The 16,983-nt window shown below is 56.8% G+C and overlaps 10 protein-coding genes across 10 annotated transcripts; 2 read left to right on the top strand and 8 right to left on the bottom strand.

The window, feature by feature from the left end:
- Positions 1-557: 557 nt before the first annotated feature.
- Positions 558-2,307, bottom strand: PHYSODRAFT_476810 (hypothetical protein; the record flags this gene model as incomplete). The annotated part of the gene is made up of 3 exons (XM_009517400.1): positions 558-708; positions 801-2,148; positions 2,235-2,307. The coding sequence occupies 3 exons, from the start codon at positions 2,305-2,307 to the stop codon at positions 558-560; spliced, it is 1,572 nt and encodes a 523-aa protein (XP_009515695.1).
- Positions 2,308-2,717: 410 nt separating this feature from the next.
- PHYSODRAFT_552147 (hypothetical protein) lies at positions 2,718-4,022 on the bottom strand (the record flags this gene model as incomplete). Its single annotated transcript, XM_009517401.1, has 5 exons — positions 3,854-4,022; positions 3,600-3,752; positions 3,140-3,508; positions 2,879-3,058; positions 2,718-2,789 (listed from the first exon to the last, which is right to left on the bottom strand). Exons 1-5 carry the CDS (start codon positions 4,004-4,006, stop codon positions 2,718-2,720), a joined length of 927 nt encoding a protein of 308 aa, XP_009515696.1. The 5' UTR covers positions 4,007-4,022.
- Positions 4,023-4,296: 274 nt separating this feature from the next.
- On the bottom strand, positions 4,297-6,890 carry PHYSODRAFT_293978 (hypothetical protein; the record flags this gene model as incomplete). The annotated part of the gene is made up of 4 exons (XM_009517402.1): positions 4,297-5,011; positions 5,095-5,423; positions 5,521-6,708; positions 6,789-6,890. The coding sequence occupies 4 exons, from the start codon at positions 6,888-6,890 to the stop codon at positions 4,297-4,299; spliced, it is 2,334 nt and encodes a 777-aa protein (XP_009515697.1).
- A 350-nt stretch (positions 6,891-7,240) lies between these two features.
- PHYSODRAFT_477148 (hypothetical protein) lies at positions 7,241-8,441 on the top strand (the record flags this gene model as incomplete). The annotated part of the gene is made up of 5 exons (XM_009517403.1): positions 7,241-7,659; positions 7,749-7,790; positions 7,862-7,937; positions 8,016-8,271; positions 8,341-8,441. 5 exons carry the CDS (start codon positions 7,241-7,243, stop codon positions 8,439-8,441), a joined length of 894 nt encoding a protein of 297 aa, XP_009515698.1.
- A 106-nt stretch (positions 8,442-8,547) lies between these two features.
- On the bottom strand, positions 8,548-10,007 carry PHYSODRAFT_475194 (hypothetical protein; the record flags this gene model as incomplete). The annotated part of the gene is made up of 6 exons (XM_009517404.1): positions 8,548-8,613; positions 8,693-9,128; positions 9,261-9,388; positions 9,454-9,529; positions 9,595-9,668; positions 9,741-10,007. 6 exons carry the CDS (start codon positions 10,005-10,007, stop codon positions 8,548-8,550), a joined length of 1,047 nt encoding a protein of 348 aa, XP_009515699.1.
- Positions 10,008-10,075: 68 nt separating this feature from the next.
- Positions 10,076-11,539, bottom strand: PHYSODRAFT_537128 (hypothetical protein; the record flags this gene model as incomplete). Its single annotated transcript, XM_009517405.1, has 4 exons — positions 10,076-10,925; positions 11,000-11,103; positions 11,176-11,292; positions 11,359-11,539. The coding sequence occupies 4 exons, from the start codon at positions 11,537-11,539 to the stop codon at positions 10,149-10,151; spliced, it is 1,179 nt and encodes a 392-aa protein (XP_009515700.1). The 3' UTR covers positions 10,076-10,148.
- Positions 11,540-11,657: 118 nt separating this feature from the next.
- On the bottom strand, positions 11,658-12,296 carry PHYSODRAFT_284264 (hypothetical protein). The gene has a single exon (XM_009517406.1). The coding sequence runs from the start codon at positions 12,233-12,235 to the stop codon at positions 11,756-11,758; it is 480 nt and encodes a 159-aa protein (XP_009515701.1). The 5' UTR covers positions 12,236-12,296; the 3' UTR covers positions 11,658-11,755.
- Positions 12,297-12,627: 331 nt separating this feature from the next.
- On the top strand, positions 12,628-13,503 carry PHYSODRAFT_467652 (hypothetical protein; the record flags this gene model as incomplete). Its single annotated transcript, XM_009517407.1, has 1 exon — positions 12,628-13,503. A coding segment is annotated over one exon (876 nt), but the record flags the coding sequence as incomplete, so codon positions are not given.
- Positions 13,504-14,107: 604 nt separating this feature from the next.
- PHYSODRAFT_552160 (hypothetical protein) lies at positions 14,108-16,095 on the bottom strand (the record flags this gene model as incomplete). The annotated part of the gene is made up of 2 exons (XM_009517408.1): positions 15,388-16,095; positions 14,108-15,279 (listed from the first exon to the last, which is right to left on the bottom strand). The coding sequence occupies exons 1-2, from the start codon at positions 16,070-16,072 to the stop codon at positions 14,108-14,110; spliced, it is 1,857 nt and encodes a 618-aa protein (XP_009515703.1). The 5' UTR covers positions 16,073-16,095.
- A 279-nt stretch (positions 16,096-16,374) lies between these two features.
- Positions 16,375-16,933, bottom strand: PHYSODRAFT_343836 (hypothetical protein; the record flags this gene model as incomplete). The annotated part of the gene is made up of 1 exon (XM_009517409.1): positions 16,375-16,933. Exon 1 carries the CDS (start codon positions 16,870-16,872, stop codon positions 16,375-16,377), a length of 498 nt encoding a protein of 165 aa, XP_009515704.1. The 5' UTR covers positions 16,873-16,933.
- Between the last annotated feature and the right edge of the window lie 50 nt (positions 16,934-16,983).

Raw genomic sequence — 16,983 nt, forward strand, 5'->3', positions numbered from 1 at the left:
CCTCCGAGTTCGAGAACCCAGGTATCCGAGGCAGAATTCGCTTCCTTTTCCTGGTGGGCGAGCTTGCCGACGTTTCTGCCGCTGCGCTGCCATCCATAGAATCACCACTACTTTCGCGATCCGTATTTGCGTTGAGCCCACCGCCGAATGGGACAGGTGTGGTTAACTGAGACCAATTGCACGCCTCCGCGTCGTTGCCATCGTCGTCTTCGCCCTCGCTCATGCACACTGTAGACCGGCAGAGCCACGCGTCACCTCCCGTCTCGTCGTCGACGACGCTGCCTCCTGCACCCGAGCCCATGGCCGCCGAGAAGCTCTCAGTCGTTCGGCGGGCCATTGTTCCGCTGCAGTTGGAGATGGCCGCGTCGGAAGCGCACTGCTACGAGTAGAGCGACGTGGTGGCGAGGAGCGCGCGCGCGTTCTTCTCTCTTTTTCCACTTGTGTACCATCGTGGCGCTGACTACCTGGGGAGTCCGTGCCTCTGGCGTTCACCATGTTGCATAACGCGCCTTTTCACCCGGTGAAACGCAGCGAGAAGGCGCGCCGAAGCGCCCGGTTCAGTTTTTGATGAAAACCTCCCACGCGCCAGACACGAAGCAGGTCCGTGTCAAGTCGTCCACCAGCACGACTGGGCCCAGCGCGCACTTGCCCACGCGCAGAAATACTACGTGCAGACTCCGTCTGACGCTCATGCCCGGGCGTATCAATCTGAAAAAACAACAACATGTTAGTAGCCGTCACTCAACGTTGAAGTGGCAAGCGCATTACGCATGGTTGGACGAAATGACTTCCGAACTTACCCCAAGCGGTGGGAAGCCTCGAACCCCACGAAAGAGGAAGGGTCCTCTCCAGAAGCACCAAGAGCTCTCTCTGTTCGGGAGGGTAACACCAGTGTCAAGTCAAACTCCCTGTGTGCGGAGCGGTTCGCCACCGTCACACACACGGTCACCGCGCTCCCGACCAAGATGCCCGTCGACAGCGGAGCAAGCGTGACTTGCAAAGCTGCGTCCGGAAGGAGTCGCACGCATCTGAAATCCGCATCGAGCTTAGCGCCTCGCTCGAGCGCAGACGACACCAGCTTCTGCATATCTGCGTGGTGCTCGTTATCGTCACGCGAAAGCGGGAGCGGCGTTGCTTTCGGAGACCATACAATCGTACGATTCTCCGTCACCGCATCCATCGTAACGGCGACGGCCTGCCAGGACAAGGTTAATAACGTGTGCTGGGCAGTAGGGTCCTTTCCTTTCTTCTGCGCGCTGCTCGTCGTCCGCGTCGATTGCTTGGCTTGTTCACCTGCTTCTGGCCCTCGCGGCGACTCATCTGCTGCCATAAGTTCTACTGGCTCCAACACGAACAGGAAGTTGTAGCATTCTTGCGGTAGCAACACGACTGGAAACGGGACTTGGTCGCCGCTTACGACGCGGAAACGAGGCGCTTCGCTTCCAAGAGCTTTGGGCGGCGTTCGTAACGATTGGTCCAGATGGAGATGCAGATCCCTCACCGCCAAGGCTAACGTCGAGTGGGCGTTGGAGGCGCGAGCAAGAACGCCCACACGCTGTCCAGCGAGCTCGCGCGTCTCCACTTCAAGCTGCAAGGGCTTCGTGACCACAACTCGCTGCTCCATACGCCGAGTCATCATCGGCGTCGGCTGAGCCTCCTCCCTCGTAAGCGACAGCAACTGCGAAGTCGCCCACTCGTCCCTCAGTAGTGATGCTGCAGGCACTGCCGTTAGTCCTGGTCCCATGCCTCCAGTAGTCCCACCAGTGCTGAGCCCCTCAGCAGCACCGACAATACTGTTCTTTGGTGTAACGTGCACAATGAGCAACACGTCTCGGCCCCAGAACTCGTGCCGCACTTTCAGGTCGAACTGGGCCTTCAGCACCACCACAGGCCCAGCTCCGTCGTCGGTATGAGCCACAGACACCCGGCACAGCTGCGTCTCTTGCCTAAACAGAGTGGCGGACGATGAACCGGGTCCGCCGCTCGCTCCTGGCGCCTCCACGACCTGAATCTGCACCCGAGCGCCTTCACAGTGCTCTCGCCAGCGCTGCAACAGTCGCTCGGTATTGATCTCCCCCTGGCTCTTGCTGCTGGGCGCCGAGGGGCCTCGAGATGCCGCCGCACAAACCTCCACATTCACAGTCTCCCCTAGCGGCAGCAAGACAACGCCGTTAAATAAAAATTACACTGCAAGCTTCGCTGTCGTGCGGACTATCTGTTGAGCAGCTACTCACCCTGAAAGAGCTCCTCGTTGCGGAGCTGCAGCCGCAGCCGCGCACACCTCCATTCGTCACTCCACGCCTTCATTTCTCTCTTTCACAGATCCTTGATGTCAAAAGTTGGTACGAAAGAGTACTGCCAAACCAGAACCAGATCGCTACCGTACCGGCGGCATCTGAACTGCTGGCGCTTGCACGGACTGCTATTTGTCTTTACTGTTCGTGACAGGCACCACCTCAGGGCAACTAGCTAGCTATACGGCGCTTATCCGCACGATTGACTGAGCTGCGAACTCCGAAATCCAAAAAATATACTTCAAGTAGCTCCTGGCCGCAGCCTCCCTCTTCCTCCGTCCGCATCGTCGCCTCTCCGCCTGCCCTTTCACTCGCTGCTGTATCTGCCTGGACTGCTGCAGCGCTCCCCACCGTCGCGCCGAGTGGAAGCGCGCCTTCTAATGCAGCACACGCCCGCTGGTTACGATCGGTCTGCCCCTACGCTTACAGGAAGTAGTCTGGAGCGGGCTTCTTTGCAGGCACACCACGCGCGTCTTGCGGCGCAGCCTCGAAAATCTGTGTTCAGAATTCGTAGAAGAACAAGCGCACAGTGGTCAGTCTCTGATTTTGCAGCAGCAACATGCTGCGTTCCCGCTCTCTCTTACCTTGAATCGCTGCTCCAGGTTCTCGTCCAGCTCCAGGATGGCCGCGACGTTGCCGCATCGGTAGCAGTAGTTGGGCGCCGACCAGACAGTCACCAGCGCGTTATTGAACATGGACTTGTGACCCTCCATCACGAGCTGATGCGCTCTGCAGATTAGCTGAATGTCGTTCGTCTGGTTGAACTGTGGTTACATCACGCAGCAACAATAATAAAATATCAGCATCAAGTTCCCCTCTCGAGAGAAATGCAACGTCGTTCTTACCTTCTCCACGACGTCGCCGCCGAAGAGGTATCCAGCTCCACGAGGACTGAGACCCCAGCCGTCGATGTCCTCAGGGTCGGACCACATCAAGTCGCACATAGCCCCGTCGTGCGGGACTTCCTGCTTGCGGTCGATGATGCGAATCTGGTCGAGCGTGTTGATCGACGGGGACAGGCCGCCGTGCACGCAGAAAATCTTGTCCTCGATGATCGCAGACAGACTTAAATAATCGAAGATTTCCGTGCAGTATCGCCACACGTTCACCGAGCCGTACTTGCGCAGACACTCGTCGTAGAAGCCGTAGACCTGCGTGATCTGACGGCTCTCGTGGTTGCCGCGGATCAGCGTAATGCGGTCCGGGTACCGCACCTACAGACAACATACCAAGTCCGTCAGTCTCTCTTTCCCCCTTGCTTCCTCCTCCTCCCGATCCCCCCTTGCTTTCCGTCAACCCACGCACCTTCAGAGCCAGCAGCAGCAGGAACGTCTCGACACTGTAGAAGCCGCGGTCCACGAAGTCGCCCATGAACAGGTAGTTGGTCTCGGGGCACTCCCCGCCCACGTTGAACAGCTCCTTGAGGTCGTAGAACTGGCCGTGGATGTCACCGCAGATCTACCATAATTCATAGCAAATAAGAAAAAAAATCAGTTCCCCCCGCCCCCCCCCTTCGTATTTTTTTCCTTTAAAAATAAATTCTCTCCCCCCCTTCTTACCGTCACGGGGGCGTCGATGCGCTGCACATTGCTCTCGTCCACGAGGATCTCGCGCGCCTTCTGGCACAGCGCCTTGACCTCCGACTCCTTGAGGTACTCGCAGCGCTTGAGCTGCTCGATCTGCCGGTCCAGCTCGCTCTGACTCGCTGCCATGTTGGTCGAACTGCTCCTGCTCGTTTATTCGCAACTGAGCGCGTGGTCCCGCGAGCTGCCGATAGGCAAAACAAGGAAGGAAGGAACCCATTGCCGTCCGGTCGTTTCATATGCGTTTTCACAGGTTCATCCTGTCCAAAACTATCCAACCGAATACTAAGAGAGATGAGACCGACCGAAATGGATACACTTTTTTAGGTGCGACTGCAAGTTGCAGACCGTGTTCCAGACTGCAAGTTGCAGTCTGCCTATATATCGCCTGACTGCACCTAGGTCATGGACAGCTCAGCTCAGCTGTCCTTGGCCGCGTGGACGGCATGCAGCGGGTCCTTGATGCGCTCCATGAGCGCCGCGAGCTTGTGCTCCGTCTTCTTCCGCTTGGTCTGCTCCTCGCGGATCCAGCCCATGTACAAATCGTTCAAGCTCTTCAACTCGCGCTCGAGCTTCACTCGACGCTCCTTCTCGCGACTAAGCCACTCATTCACGTCCTCGGCAGCAATTGCCTCCTGTGAGCGCGGTGGAGCTGAGTCGCTGCTTAGCGGCGGCTGATCGCCGTCCTCCGACGGTCGCTGCTGCAGCAACTGGCGCGACGACAGCTCCACCTGAAGCGAGGCCTTCTTGCGGAGCCAAGCGCGCTTCATGCGATGCGCTTCCACGACCGCGGCCGTGGTGTCTGGGACGAACATCTCCACGCACACCTTCACGGCGATCATGGCGTGCTCCATGAGGGCTATCGCGACCAGAGATCCAGCGAACGACATCTTGGGGAACAGTCTGTTCAGGAATCCCGAGTGCAGCCCGAAAATCGCGCAGTTCGTCATCACCGACAGGTAGCCCAACGCACTGAAGGCATAGTACCAGGTGCCAATGCCGTGGGTTGAGGTGCGGTGGCTTCGACGGAAACTCACACAAAGCTTGAAGCCGTCGCTGCGGATCTCCATAATGTTGTTGCAGAGGCTCCACAGCGAGGCAAGAGGGTATGCCGAAGCAAACAAGGTTACTTGGCTGACGCACCAGCATTTCACAGGTTAGTTATTGTCATGCGTAACGACATGTTGGTTTGCATTCCCAAATGTTGCAGTACGTACCCGAACTGCACAAACATCTCCAAGTAGTCGTCGAAGGTTCCGTCGTATGTTGGGAACAGTAGCTCCGCATCTATCTTGCTGACAATAGCGTCAGTATTCTTCGCTTCCTTAGCCAACTTTCCAGCTTCTGCCTTCAGTGAAGACCGTTTGCTCATGTAGGGCATCAGCTGTTCCTGCATATTGCCCAAAAGCTGGCGCGTGATCAGCAACGAGCTCAATGTTTGCTCCAGCAGAACCATATCGCGAGTCTTGAACGCCACGTAGAAGAGGAACCCGAAGTTGTTGACGAAGTAAAACAGCGCCAGTTTCAGCACGCGGGCGTTAGCAAACTAACATTCGAACAAGGAACAAAACACCATTCGCAACGTTTGTCAGGTTAGTTTCCAATCCGAAAAAAAAACACAATTCGAAAAGAGGGTAACTTACATCACTCTCTGTGCGGTGGTTCTCGTATTGCGTCAGCGAGGATGCAAGCTCGGAGTACTTTGCATCCACGTACAGCACCACGATCGAGTAGATGATGGAGGGCACGAGCGACACATACTCGTAGAATCCATCCCATCCCGTGGCTGGTGTAAACGCGATAGCAAACCATTCTTCCATCCAGCAATACACGATCATCATGAACGTCACGACCGCCATGGCAGCCATCGTCACCGAAAAAGTAACCAGATAGCGTTTTGCGCGGTCCTTGAACGAGAAGAATGTGTAATAGCATCCCTCCACAGGGTCAAACCGTTTTTCGCCGAAGAAATCGGTGCGTGTAGGCTCCAACACCAGCGAATCCGAGGTAGATATACCCCATTCATTGCGCAGCGTGCTCTCGCGGCGTTTCCAAAACTTCAAAAATGCTGTGGCCCAACTCGTCACCAGCAGCGAGTACAATCCACGGCCATACGCGGCCCAACTAGGGAAGAAATCGAGAATGAACGTCAACACGCCGATCGCTGCCAGCGGAATGAGCCACTGCGTGTACATTCCGAGAAATCCAAAGTAGAAGCCAACTTCATCTCCGAAGTACGAACGCACAGTGTTAAGCGGTTGCGGCTTCGTCCACTCCTTCACCCAAGTCTCCACCAGCTCGCTGCGCTCCTCGTCATCATGCAGTGGGAAATGGTCCGTCAAGAGCTGCGTGTGCATCGCCTGTTGCAGGAGCAGTCCGTGTTCCTCATCTTGGAACGGGTCAGGCAGCACAGCCACGCTGTCCTCTGCCTTCTCAATGGTATGGCCGCCAGTAGGTCGGTAGAAGGCGGGGTGCACTTTCAAGCGTCCCAGCTCGAACAGCAGAAGATCGATCCTGTCCCCCGAGCAGAAGCGCTCGGGCACAGGGTCTTCGCTCACGTCGCCGTGCAGCGCACGCTCCTTCTTCTGCTTGATCGCCACCAGCGTAGCGTGCGTGGCACCCAGCAGGTAGTACGTCTCTTCGGGTCGCTTCTTGTCCTCCGCGGCGTCGTGCTCCTCCAGCACGTTCTTCAACTTGGGGACGATGGTCAGGTGGCTCTGCTTCTGCACCATCTGCACGAAGAAGTCCACCGCCTCCGGCGAGAACTTCTTCGTGTCGAAGCACAGCACCACGTCCAGGTCGTGCTCGGCATCCCCACGCGGCGCGATTTTCTGCATGTGCATCAAGATACGTCACATGTGAGCGGGGGGATATCTACAGGATCTCACCCTCGAGATGGTACAAGACGCACCACTGGCGTGGCCACGATGAACTTGGTGAGCGTGTAGGCGCTGGCGAGGAAGCCGGCACCGCCCACGGCGCCCTTGATCACCGCGTCCGTCACCGTCGACATCGACGTTCTCTGTGCGCCTGATCCCGACTTTTGCAAACTGTCGCTGTTGTTTGTTGTTGAATTTTGCGACGAGATGTAGGTAAACTATAGTACACTGGACTCCAAATCCACAGGCGACACGACACGACTCAACTCAGCTCTGCGTGCAGCGCTGCTCTTTGGCAGCCACAGTGAGCGACTGTGGACTAATGGGGATGTTGAAGCTGCTTCTGAAGGTCTGAAGCTGGCCACCAGCACCACCTCGACATGTATCTATCCTACCTTCAAGCGCAGTATAGTGAATTCAAGTCAAAATGCACTGGTGGACCAGTTGCCGTTTTTGTTCATCAATCGAACGTGTCGGAGAGGACATGGCGGACGCTGCTGCCCCCACTCAGCAGCCCGAGCCCGAGCAGCCTGCAGGCGCGGAGGTCGCTACTGAGACCGAGGACGTTGCTGCTGATGCTACTGCTGCGGCTGAGGATGACGCCAAGCTGTCGAAGCGCGCCAAGCGCAAGCAGAAGCACCGCATGCAGTGGGAGGAGCGCAAGGCCAGCAAGAAGCTCAAGCGCCAGGAGCAACAGCGACTCAAGAAGGCCAGTGGAGAGATCCCGCCGCCCAAGGAGCTGGACATGAGCGAGGAGGCCGTGCTGCGCCGCAAGGAGCGCGCGCTGGCCAAGCGGGAGGCGTTCCTCATGGCTGCGGAGGAGGGCGTCAAGGTGGTCATCGACTGCGAGTTCGAGGAGGAGATGACCGAGAAGGAGAAGAAGAGCCTCTCACAGCAGATCATGTGGGTATCGCTGCGGAATTGGCCGGGTATTCCGTCAGTTTTGCTCAGCTAAAAGTATGTTGGTGTTGTGTGTTGGCGCAATGGAGCAGGTTCTCGTACGGCGTCAACCGACGCAGCCGCACGCCCATGAGGTGAGCACTATCATGTGAACAGTTGGTCCTTGATATTGTGATATTTACAGTCCACTTCCTCTTAATTGCAGCGCGTACATTACCTCTCTGCACGGTGACATCCAGAAGAACCTGGAGAAGATCAGTGGCTTTCACGAGTGGCAGGCGGTAGGTCGACTGGTTCAGTCTCGCTTTATTGCCCCGCTCCTTTGACGCTCATAATCGCTTGGTTTTGCCTGTTTGCAGTTCACTGGATCGCAAAAGAGCTACATTGACCTCTTCAAGAAGGAGTCGCTCGTTTATCTTACAGCTGACTCACCGAACACCATCACGAAGCTGAGCCGCGACAAGGTTTACATCATTGGCGGCATTGTGGATCGCAACCGCTTGAAGGGTATTACGTACCAGAAGGCAGTGGAGCAGGGTATTGAGACGGCCAAGCTGCCCCTTGATACCGTCGTCGAAATGGGCTCTGCCACACGAGTGCTCACCGTCAACCATGGTAGGTGCCGTAGAAACAACACTCTGCCCTGTTTCATGTGTTTCCATGCTGATAATACGTTTGCTGCAGTTTTTGAGATTTTAGCGCAGTTTTCTGAGGTGAAGGATTGGGCACAAGCTACTCTGTCAACGCTTCCGTCGCGCAAGGGCGCGCAGTTGAAGGAAGAGTAACTGCGACGCCCCTAGACCATTAGACAAAGCGATGAAAGTGATGATAAAAGAAACACACATGGATTCGGCTCGGATACGCTTGGGCTTGTGTTGGATGTTCATCCGTCTACGATCCTCTAATATTGCGCAACGCCATTTCTAAACGCTCTTCTGCCAACTTCATGTCTTTCACCTGATGAAAAGCGGAGGAGTAATTTGTTAACACTGTTAGACTCACTCCAATCACCCAGATCTACAGCTCAACCACGTACCTTCAGCGCAGCGACAGCGAATTTTGCGTATTCGATCGCGTCGTTGATTTCGTTTTGTGAGATCGGAGTGTTTCGTGGGCGAGACGGCATGCTCTGCGGCGTGTAACTGGGTGGCGGCTGATAAGACGGTGTCGGGGCGGGGGGAGGCTGGTATGAGGGAGGCGCTGGCGCAGAGGGAGTTTGGTACGCTGGCGCAGGGGCAGATGGAGGTTGATACTCTGGTGTCGGTGCAGGCGGCGCTTTAGGAGCGGAGTAGGCCGGTGCAGCAGGAGCCGAATGACTCGGGGCAGACGGCGGTGGAGACTGAGTCGTAGGCGGTCCATGCCAAGTACTGTCAAGCTCACTAGCGCTCATCACACCAGCAGACCTCGCTGACTCAGTAAGCGAAGGAAAAGGTTCCTGCTTGAACGCAGGTTCCGATGTTTGGGGTGGCTGGCTTGACACAGGCATAGTTGGGGGAGATGGCTGCGGAGCAGAAGGGAAAGATGAAGTTGGCGGTGCATCATCAGTTCCGTCTTCAGCCTAAACAAACACACAAAACCAGTTAGAGATCAACGATACGCTCAACAGACGCGTAGTGCTTACGCTTTTAAGATCCAAGCCCTCCGGAGGTCCCGGAGTCGGGACTTTTCCTTCCTTGATCGCCTTCAGAATCGTTGCCGCCTTGTACTTGCAGTAACGCCGCTTCTCCACTACCTGAAAACATAGTCATGGTAAGAACAAAACAGACACCGTGAAGCTTTTGCACTGCTCCTACGCACATCCTCCGATACGTCTCCAAACTGGTTCAGGATGTCGAAAAACGTGCCAGCAGCGTAGAACGTGCGAGCTGTACTTCTACACAAGCCCGCCAATACAAATTAGATTCTCCTCTCCACTTCAGCTTCTCTATTTTCACGTACTTATTCGCCATCCCTGCGCGATCCTCATCGTCCGCCTTGGTGAAAATCTCCATGGCGAAATCCTCGCAGATTTCCTGTCATCAATATCCAAATCTCAATCACCCCCCTTCAACGTTGACCTCAGCTTCAGCAAAACGCTCACGCACCTTCCCTTCCTCCTGCGTAAAGTCCGGCAGCTTGTTCTTCTCGTCCTCGAGGCGGTCCATGAGCGACAGGAGGTAGTCCGTCGCCTCGTTGGACGCATCGTTCTCGCGCAGCTTGATGCCCAGCTCCATGGCATACTGGCGGCAGAAGTAGGCGATCAGCTTGGACTCCGGGCGCGACGTGTCGCGGTCTAGCTCCTCGGCGCGCCGGATGAACGGCAGCAGCGTCTTGAACGTCGGCGGCACCTTCACGGGCTGCGGGTCGGCCATCGTCGTCACTTTTCCAGCTCAACTTTGAATTTGCCGTGCGACTTGCACTGAAAAACCAGAATGTGTGGACCACATGAGTGAAAATCCATTTTTGTCTTTACGAAATTTTAGTGTAGCCATCTCCACTTCAACATCGACACTCTAGCCGCGGAAATGCTGGATCGGCGCCGGCAGCGGCTCGGTCGTGACCTGAAGCTTCACGAGATTCTTTTCTCCGCGGCGCTTCACCTGCACGGGAATATGGCGGCCGATACTGTAGCCCACCGTGGTCAAAATGTCCTTAGTGCTGTGCACCTTCTTCCCGTCGAACGAGACGATCACGTCGCCGGGAAGCAGGCCTCCTTTGTGGGCGGGCGAGCCAGGCGCAACAGACTTGACAATCACGCCTTCCTTCACGTCCGGGAACAATCGGCCGATCTCCCTAAGCTCTCGCGTGTTGAAGTTGATCATCTGCATGCCGATGTACGGGCGCACCACCTTCTTGTGCTTGCGGAGCTGCTCGATCACTTGGACCGCCGTGTCGGCCGGGATGGCGAATGAGATGCCCACACTGCCATCCACTTTCATAGTGTTGATGCCGATCACTTCGCCGTCCAGGTTGATGAGCGGACCACCAGAGTTGCCTGCGTTAATGGCCGCATCCGTCTGGATGTACTCGCCTCCCTTTTGCGGATACCCCAGCTCGCTGCTGTGCCGAGCTACGGCGCTGATGATGCCGGCGCTCACACTGTTCTGCAGTGAAAACGGGCTGCCGAGCGCGCACACCCACTCACCAGCACGCAACTCTGACGACGATCCGATCGATATCATGGGCCATTCCTTCACATCGTCCGACTTGATCTGCAGAAGAGCTATGTCCGAAAGAGTGTCGGCGCTGTGGATCACAGCAGGGTAGTTGCTGCCATCCGCGAACGTCACCTGTACGTCCAAGTTTCAAAAAGTCAATATCTTCACGCATTTAGATCTAGGAGATGCTGCAGCTGGGAGCCAACCTGAATTTTAGAGTAACGATTGCACCTCGCGACAACGTGGGCGTTCGTCACAATCAGACCTTCCTTCGAGATGATGAATCCCGACCCATTGCTCGTGACGTAGCCTACGTATAAAACACCCGCAAACGCTTAGAATTAGCACACGCACGCTCATTTTAAGACCGAGACTCGCGCACCTGAGTCAACTGCGATGTTGACCACAGCCGGGAACGCCTTCTCTACAGCGTCGGCGATAAAGTTGCGCGACAACACGCTGTTCCTCCCGGTACGCGCCTCCAACAGCGCCCCTTCCTCTGCAAACAGTGCGCAATCACCTCAGAACATCGATCGCGAACATCAAAGCCCCGCTACGAACTAACCTCGCGTGTCGTAGGTAATGACTGCAGCCGCTGCGAGTCCGGCTCCAGCGACAGCGTAAACGCCCGACAAAGAGCCCACTACAAAGCGGCGGCCGCCTGCACCTGCCTTGGCGGTGGACAGGTGTCGAGCACCGATGCGTGGGGCAGCGCGAGCTGCTGCACGCCAAGAGCTCCGCCACATTTTCGAGACAATTCTTGGTCGGTCACCCAACATTTGTATCGGGACAAAAACGACCAATCGCCGCTTGAATAGTTTCCCGCTTCAACTCCAAATAAATTACCGGAATCCGATAAAGCTTGATGTTCAAACGGTCGTAGATTTTGGTGGTGCGTTCAGCGCTCCTTAGTAAAACGGTCTAGAGTTTGCATGTTCTGCAGGAGTTATTCAATATCGCGCCTACGCGAAGTTCATCACCAGTCCGACAACCGCGACGACGCCGGCCATAGAGATGGTAGCCAGCGGCGCGGAGGACGATCCGCTCGATCCGCTCGAGTCTCCCACGGCGCTGGACTCCTCGCCAGCCACAGAGCTCACGGTGCTTGCGGCGCTGTCGAGAAGGCTTCCTGCCGTTCCGACGGCGTCCCCGGCGGTGCTCGACACACTGTCAACGGCTCCGTCGACCCAGCTGCCAGTCGCATTCGCGGCGGCCTCGGCAGCACTGGAGACCGTGTCGACGGCCCCACTGACCCAGCTGCCCGTGGCATCCACGGCGGGGGACGCCGCGCTGGCGACGGTGTTGGCTGCACTGGTCACGGCGCTTCCGGCAGTGTTGGCCGCGGAGGTCACGTCGCTAATGACGTCGGCGACAGCGGCGTTCTTGGCAGAGGTGACGGCAGCGATGGTGGCGATGGCGATGCAGGAGAGGAAGCGGGTCATCTTGAGTTTTGTTTGAGGGAGGCGAGTGTGGTTGTTTGAGAAGTTGAGGTGTTCGAGCTCGAGAGCAAAAGCGGAAATGAGGCAAGAAGGCATCGGCCCGCATGCTCTCGGTGCCCACGCTTCGATGCATACCCGTGTCCTGCAATTGAATCAGAGCAAAATCTGGGCGAGACATTTGGCGTCCACAAAGGGTGCACACGCTACTGGCTTTTGGCAATGTGGGTATCATGATATCCTATGAACATGCAGCAAAGCGTGCCCTCACCGTTAAGCCCATGCGTACGCTTGTTCTTACCAGCAAAATCCAGCTCGTTTCAGTTAGAGAAACCTGAAGTTGATAGTTGACCTTTCGAGAGTCGCGCGAGTCAACCGACCGACCCTTGCATCTGAATATGCCAGGAGGCCGACTACGAACCTTGCGCGGCTTCGTGGTCTCGGTGGTGCTAGCCTACGTGCTAGACGCTGTAGCTAGCTACCGCGATCTCGTTCGCATCCCACTTGAAAGCGACGACCAGCTAAGATTTACAGGAACAGTTTACGTTGGCTCGCCTCCTCGGAGCGTGCAGGTGGACTTCGACACAGGCTCAAGCGATACTTGGGTGGTGACGAGCAACCACTTTCCCACTTACAGGGACGTTGAACCTGCTCCAAAAGCCTTCGCGATCGGCTATGGCGGCGGCGTTGCGTCGGGGCTTGCGGTCCCTGCAAACCTTCAGATTGGTAACCAGCTTGGCAAGAACTCGAACGAGGTACTCTTTCCAAACATACCGATAGGCTTCGTCGACGATCCGGTGGCAGATCTAAATTCCCAAGGTGTTGTCGGCCTTGGGATGGAAGCACTGGCTCAAATCCGAAGCAACTGGAGTCTCCTGGGGCTGATGGCCGAACAACAAGGGAATCCAAGGCCTGTGGTGTTCTCGCTTTACATAAGTAGCTGCTCAGGCGCCCAGCCATCCTCCCAGCTCATTCTTGGAGGACATGACCCAGCATTGACCAGCAGCAACACGACATGGTTCAGTTTTTCTGTCATCTCGAACGACGAGCTTCGCGGTCACCAACCTCCGGATTCTAACGTTGCAATTGCCGAGACCAACTTCGGATTTTGGGCCTTGCGAATGCAGAGCATGTGGTTTGACAACAAAGTATTACCAATCGGGCCTGCCAACCATCATGGCGCAGTACTACTCGATTCGGGGACATCAGTGCTGCTTTTATCTCAGCACACCTTCGATGCTGTCGTTCAGGCGCTCTCCACCCGCTTTGGTACACGTTTTCTGGCGCCACGAGATGGCTATCAAACTTTGCCAGCTTGTCGCCGCTGTCAGGTACACGAGTTTCCGCCTCTCGCTCTCGACCTTGTGCTTGAAAATGGGACAAAGTCGTCGAGTCAACGCTTTGTACTACAGGGAAGTGACTATGTTCGTTGCGATCAGCAACGCCGTGAGTGCACTGCATTAATTGACTCCATCCAGTCTTCCGAAGTCAGTGATCGGTTTCATGTCGTGCTTCTCGGGACAGTGTTCTTGAGCGCGTACTACGCCCGCTTCGATTACACCAACAAGCAGGTGGCTCTTGCGTGCACAGTGGACGAGCGCGGAGTTTGTTCTGGAGGCTTAAGGCCTGCGTTAGACCATCGAGGGCAGCCATACCAACCGCACAGGGAAGCAGTACCAGCAAATCGATATCTGACTGCAGTTTGCACTGCAATCACTGCTCTCGCCTTGCTGGTTGGACTTCGACTGTTGCTGGAATCCTACGAAAAGCTGCCACTGTTGTCGTTGTCTAGCAATCTTCAGCAAGCATGACACTTAGTTCACAGTTTGTTAGTGTATTTGCAACTCACTTGAAAATGCAGTCGCTCCAATGTACCAGCTACCCTAGCGTCGGCGGTCCGGTATTTGAGCCCCCAGTCGGCGCACTAGCAGTGAGAGGAGCGTCTTTAACCCAAATTCGCAGTGTGTCGAGCTCATCTGGTGCTCCTTCTCCACGCATACCAGGAGTTCCAGGTCCGATCGCTCCGTGCTGAGCACCCGCGGCTGGTTCCCACTCTGTTTTGAGCTCGATGTCTGGCCGATAACGTGTTAGCAGCTCACGTAGAAGTCTAGCAAACTCGCTGCGGACAGTCGGAGGAATATGGGCGATCTCCAATGCTCTGGCTCGCAGATCAGTCGTGCGATTACACTGCAGCAGATCTGCGATCCACGTGAGGCAGAAGCTGAACTTCTTGAGATTGGCCTTACAAATACCAACGCGCAGCAGGTGCAGAAGCTCCGTCTCGCTCGCTAGGCGGGGACACTTACGGACGACGATGGCCTCGACCCGGGCAAACAATGCATCCTCGTGCTCCTTGCCGTGGATTCCTTGACCATAGCACTTTTCGCATAGCTCGTACTCCTCGCCTGCTAGTAGGCGGCATGTGCGGCATACCCACTTGACACCTACGAGCGGTCCACGGCCACAACCATCACATATTGACTCATCGTCGTCGCCAATAACCTCTGTCGATCCAGCGAGTACGCTCACGGGCACAGGTGATGCATGCGATGATGAGCTGGAGGTTGAGTTGGATACCAGCGATTGCTGCGACTTGTGGCGACTCAGGCGATCGAAGACACTCCCCACAATCTTCTTGATTTTGCCGTCCTTACCCTCTTTCTCGCGCGGAGGCATCGGGATGACCTCGCCATCCGATCCCAGAGGAAGCACGCCCATCGACGACGGCGACTGGGCCGGGGATGGAAGCGCACCCATGGTCATTGTCTGTGTTCTTGTCGTCTCAACTGCAAATGTAGGCGCTGTACGCTTCGGAGTCAGTGTGTAGCGGCGTGACGCTTTCTCCACCGGTTTCTCCCCTAGCTTGTCCAGCTGTGAGCTAGCTGTTCGCGATGCCGCCGAGTTGCTTAGAGGTCGTGAGACGAACATTGCCTTAGTCGCGTGCAGCTCCCGGGGGCCATGGGGCACAGGGTTCCGTGCGGCGCCACGCCGTTCCAAGTCCACGCAGTCAAACAAATGCGGCGCCTCGGTCTCCTCTGTTTCCGGCGGCGCTTGCGCCAATGGAGCAAAAGAATCGCAGTTCGTATCCACTGTGCTAGCTCCCAGAACTGAGGGCGCGGGTGGCGGCTGCTTGTCTACTGCTGTCGACGATGCAGCACTTGCAGCCAAAGCTGATGACCCTGCAGCTTCGTCGACCACGGCCGCCCCCGCGGCCGTCGCATCAGCTGCCTGCCGCGTGCACACCCGGAAGTCCATCGTCTGCTTTCGGTACGTGCGACTGAAACACTGCAACTGCTGCGAGCCGTCGGCGGCGTCCAGCAACGCCGGCAGCAGATACAGCAGCAGGATGCGGCTGAGCTCCTCGGACACATCGGCGAACACGAGGTCGTCCCCGCCGCTGCTTCCGCCGCTCTGCTCGATAGCAGCCATCAGTGGCTGCAGTTTGTTCCTGTCAGCCTGGGAGAACTTCTCCAGCTTGGCGGTGGCCTGAGCGAGCGCCTTGGCGCGGTTAGATGTTCCGGGTTTGCTCTTCCAGGGCGTCCACTTGGCGTCCTCCTGCTTGTCTACCGGCGGTCCTCCACCTAGTGCATCTTTTGATCCGCTGCCACTGGTCGAGGCCTGATGGGCGTTCACCTGCTGCAGCCAGCGGTCCTTCCACTGCGCCACGGCCCCCTCCAGCTCCTCCAGGCGCCGCTGCATCACGCGGAACTGCTGGTCTTTCAGCTGGATGTAGTTCTCCTTTAGGCACAGGTCCCGCGTCAGCGCGCTGTTCTCCTGCTGCAGCGTCGCCAGCTGCGCCTGCAGCGCGGCCAGGTTGTGCTGCAGCGTCGCCGCCACCAGCATCGCCTCGAGGTGTGCTTGTGCACTTGAGTGACGCTTTGACAGAGACAGCGTCGGGATTGGCTAAAATTATGGCCACAATTGGCTAATCACGACTCGGGTTTACCGCTTCAACAGGGTCGAAGCGGAAAACTATTTGTTGAATGAATCAACAGCGAGGCAAGCATGCACACCGCGCCATTTGAATTGGTTGTATCGACCTTGAAGTTCAAAAACTTATGTTTCATAATTATCGATGCGCTTCTCTTCTTACGAACGCAGTCTAGTACGCGGCACTATCATCGAGTAGATTTTCGATCCCGCGCCTACGCGAAGTTCATCACCAGTCCGACAACCGCGACGACGCCGGCCATAGAGATGGTAGCCAGCGACGCGGAGGACGATCCGCTCGATCCGCTCGATCCGCTCGATCCGCTCGAGTCTCCCACGGCGCTCGACACCTCGCCAGCCACAGAGCTCACGGTGCTTGCGGCGCTGTCGAGAAGGCTTCCTGCCGTTCCGACGGCGTCCCCGGCGGTGCTCGACACACTGTCAACGGCTCCGTCGACCCAGCTGCCAGTCGCATTCGCGGCGGCCTCGGCAGCACTGGAGACCGTGTCGACGGCCCCACTGACCCAGCTGCCCGTGGCATCCACGGCGGGGGACGCCGCGCTGGCGACGGTGTTGGCTGCACTGGTCACGGCGCTTCCGGCAGTGTTGGCCGCGGAGGTCACGTCGCTAATGACGTCGGCGACAGCGGCGTTCTTGGCAGAGGTGACGGCAGCGATGGTGGCGATGGCGATGCAGGAGAGGAAGCGGGTCATCTTGAGTTTTGTTTGAGGGAGGCGAGTGTGGTTGTTTGAGAAGTTGAGGTGTTCGAGCTCGAGAGCAAAAGCGGAAATGAGGCAAGAAGGCATCGGCCCGCATGCTCTCGG

This window comes from Phytophthora sojae (genome assembly GCF_000149755.1).
Source record: "Phytophthora sojae unplaced genomic scaffold PHYSOscaffold_1, whole genome shotgun sequence".
Taxonomy (NCBI): Eukaryota; Oomycota; class Peronosporomycetes; order Peronosporales; family Peronosporaceae; genus Phytophthora; species Phytophthora sojae.

Coding starts and splice junctions, on each gene's coding strand:
- PHYSODRAFT_284264 (XM_009517406.1), bottom strand. CDS start 12,235: ATGACCCGCTTCCTCTCCTGCATCGCCATCGCCACCATCGCTGCCGTC.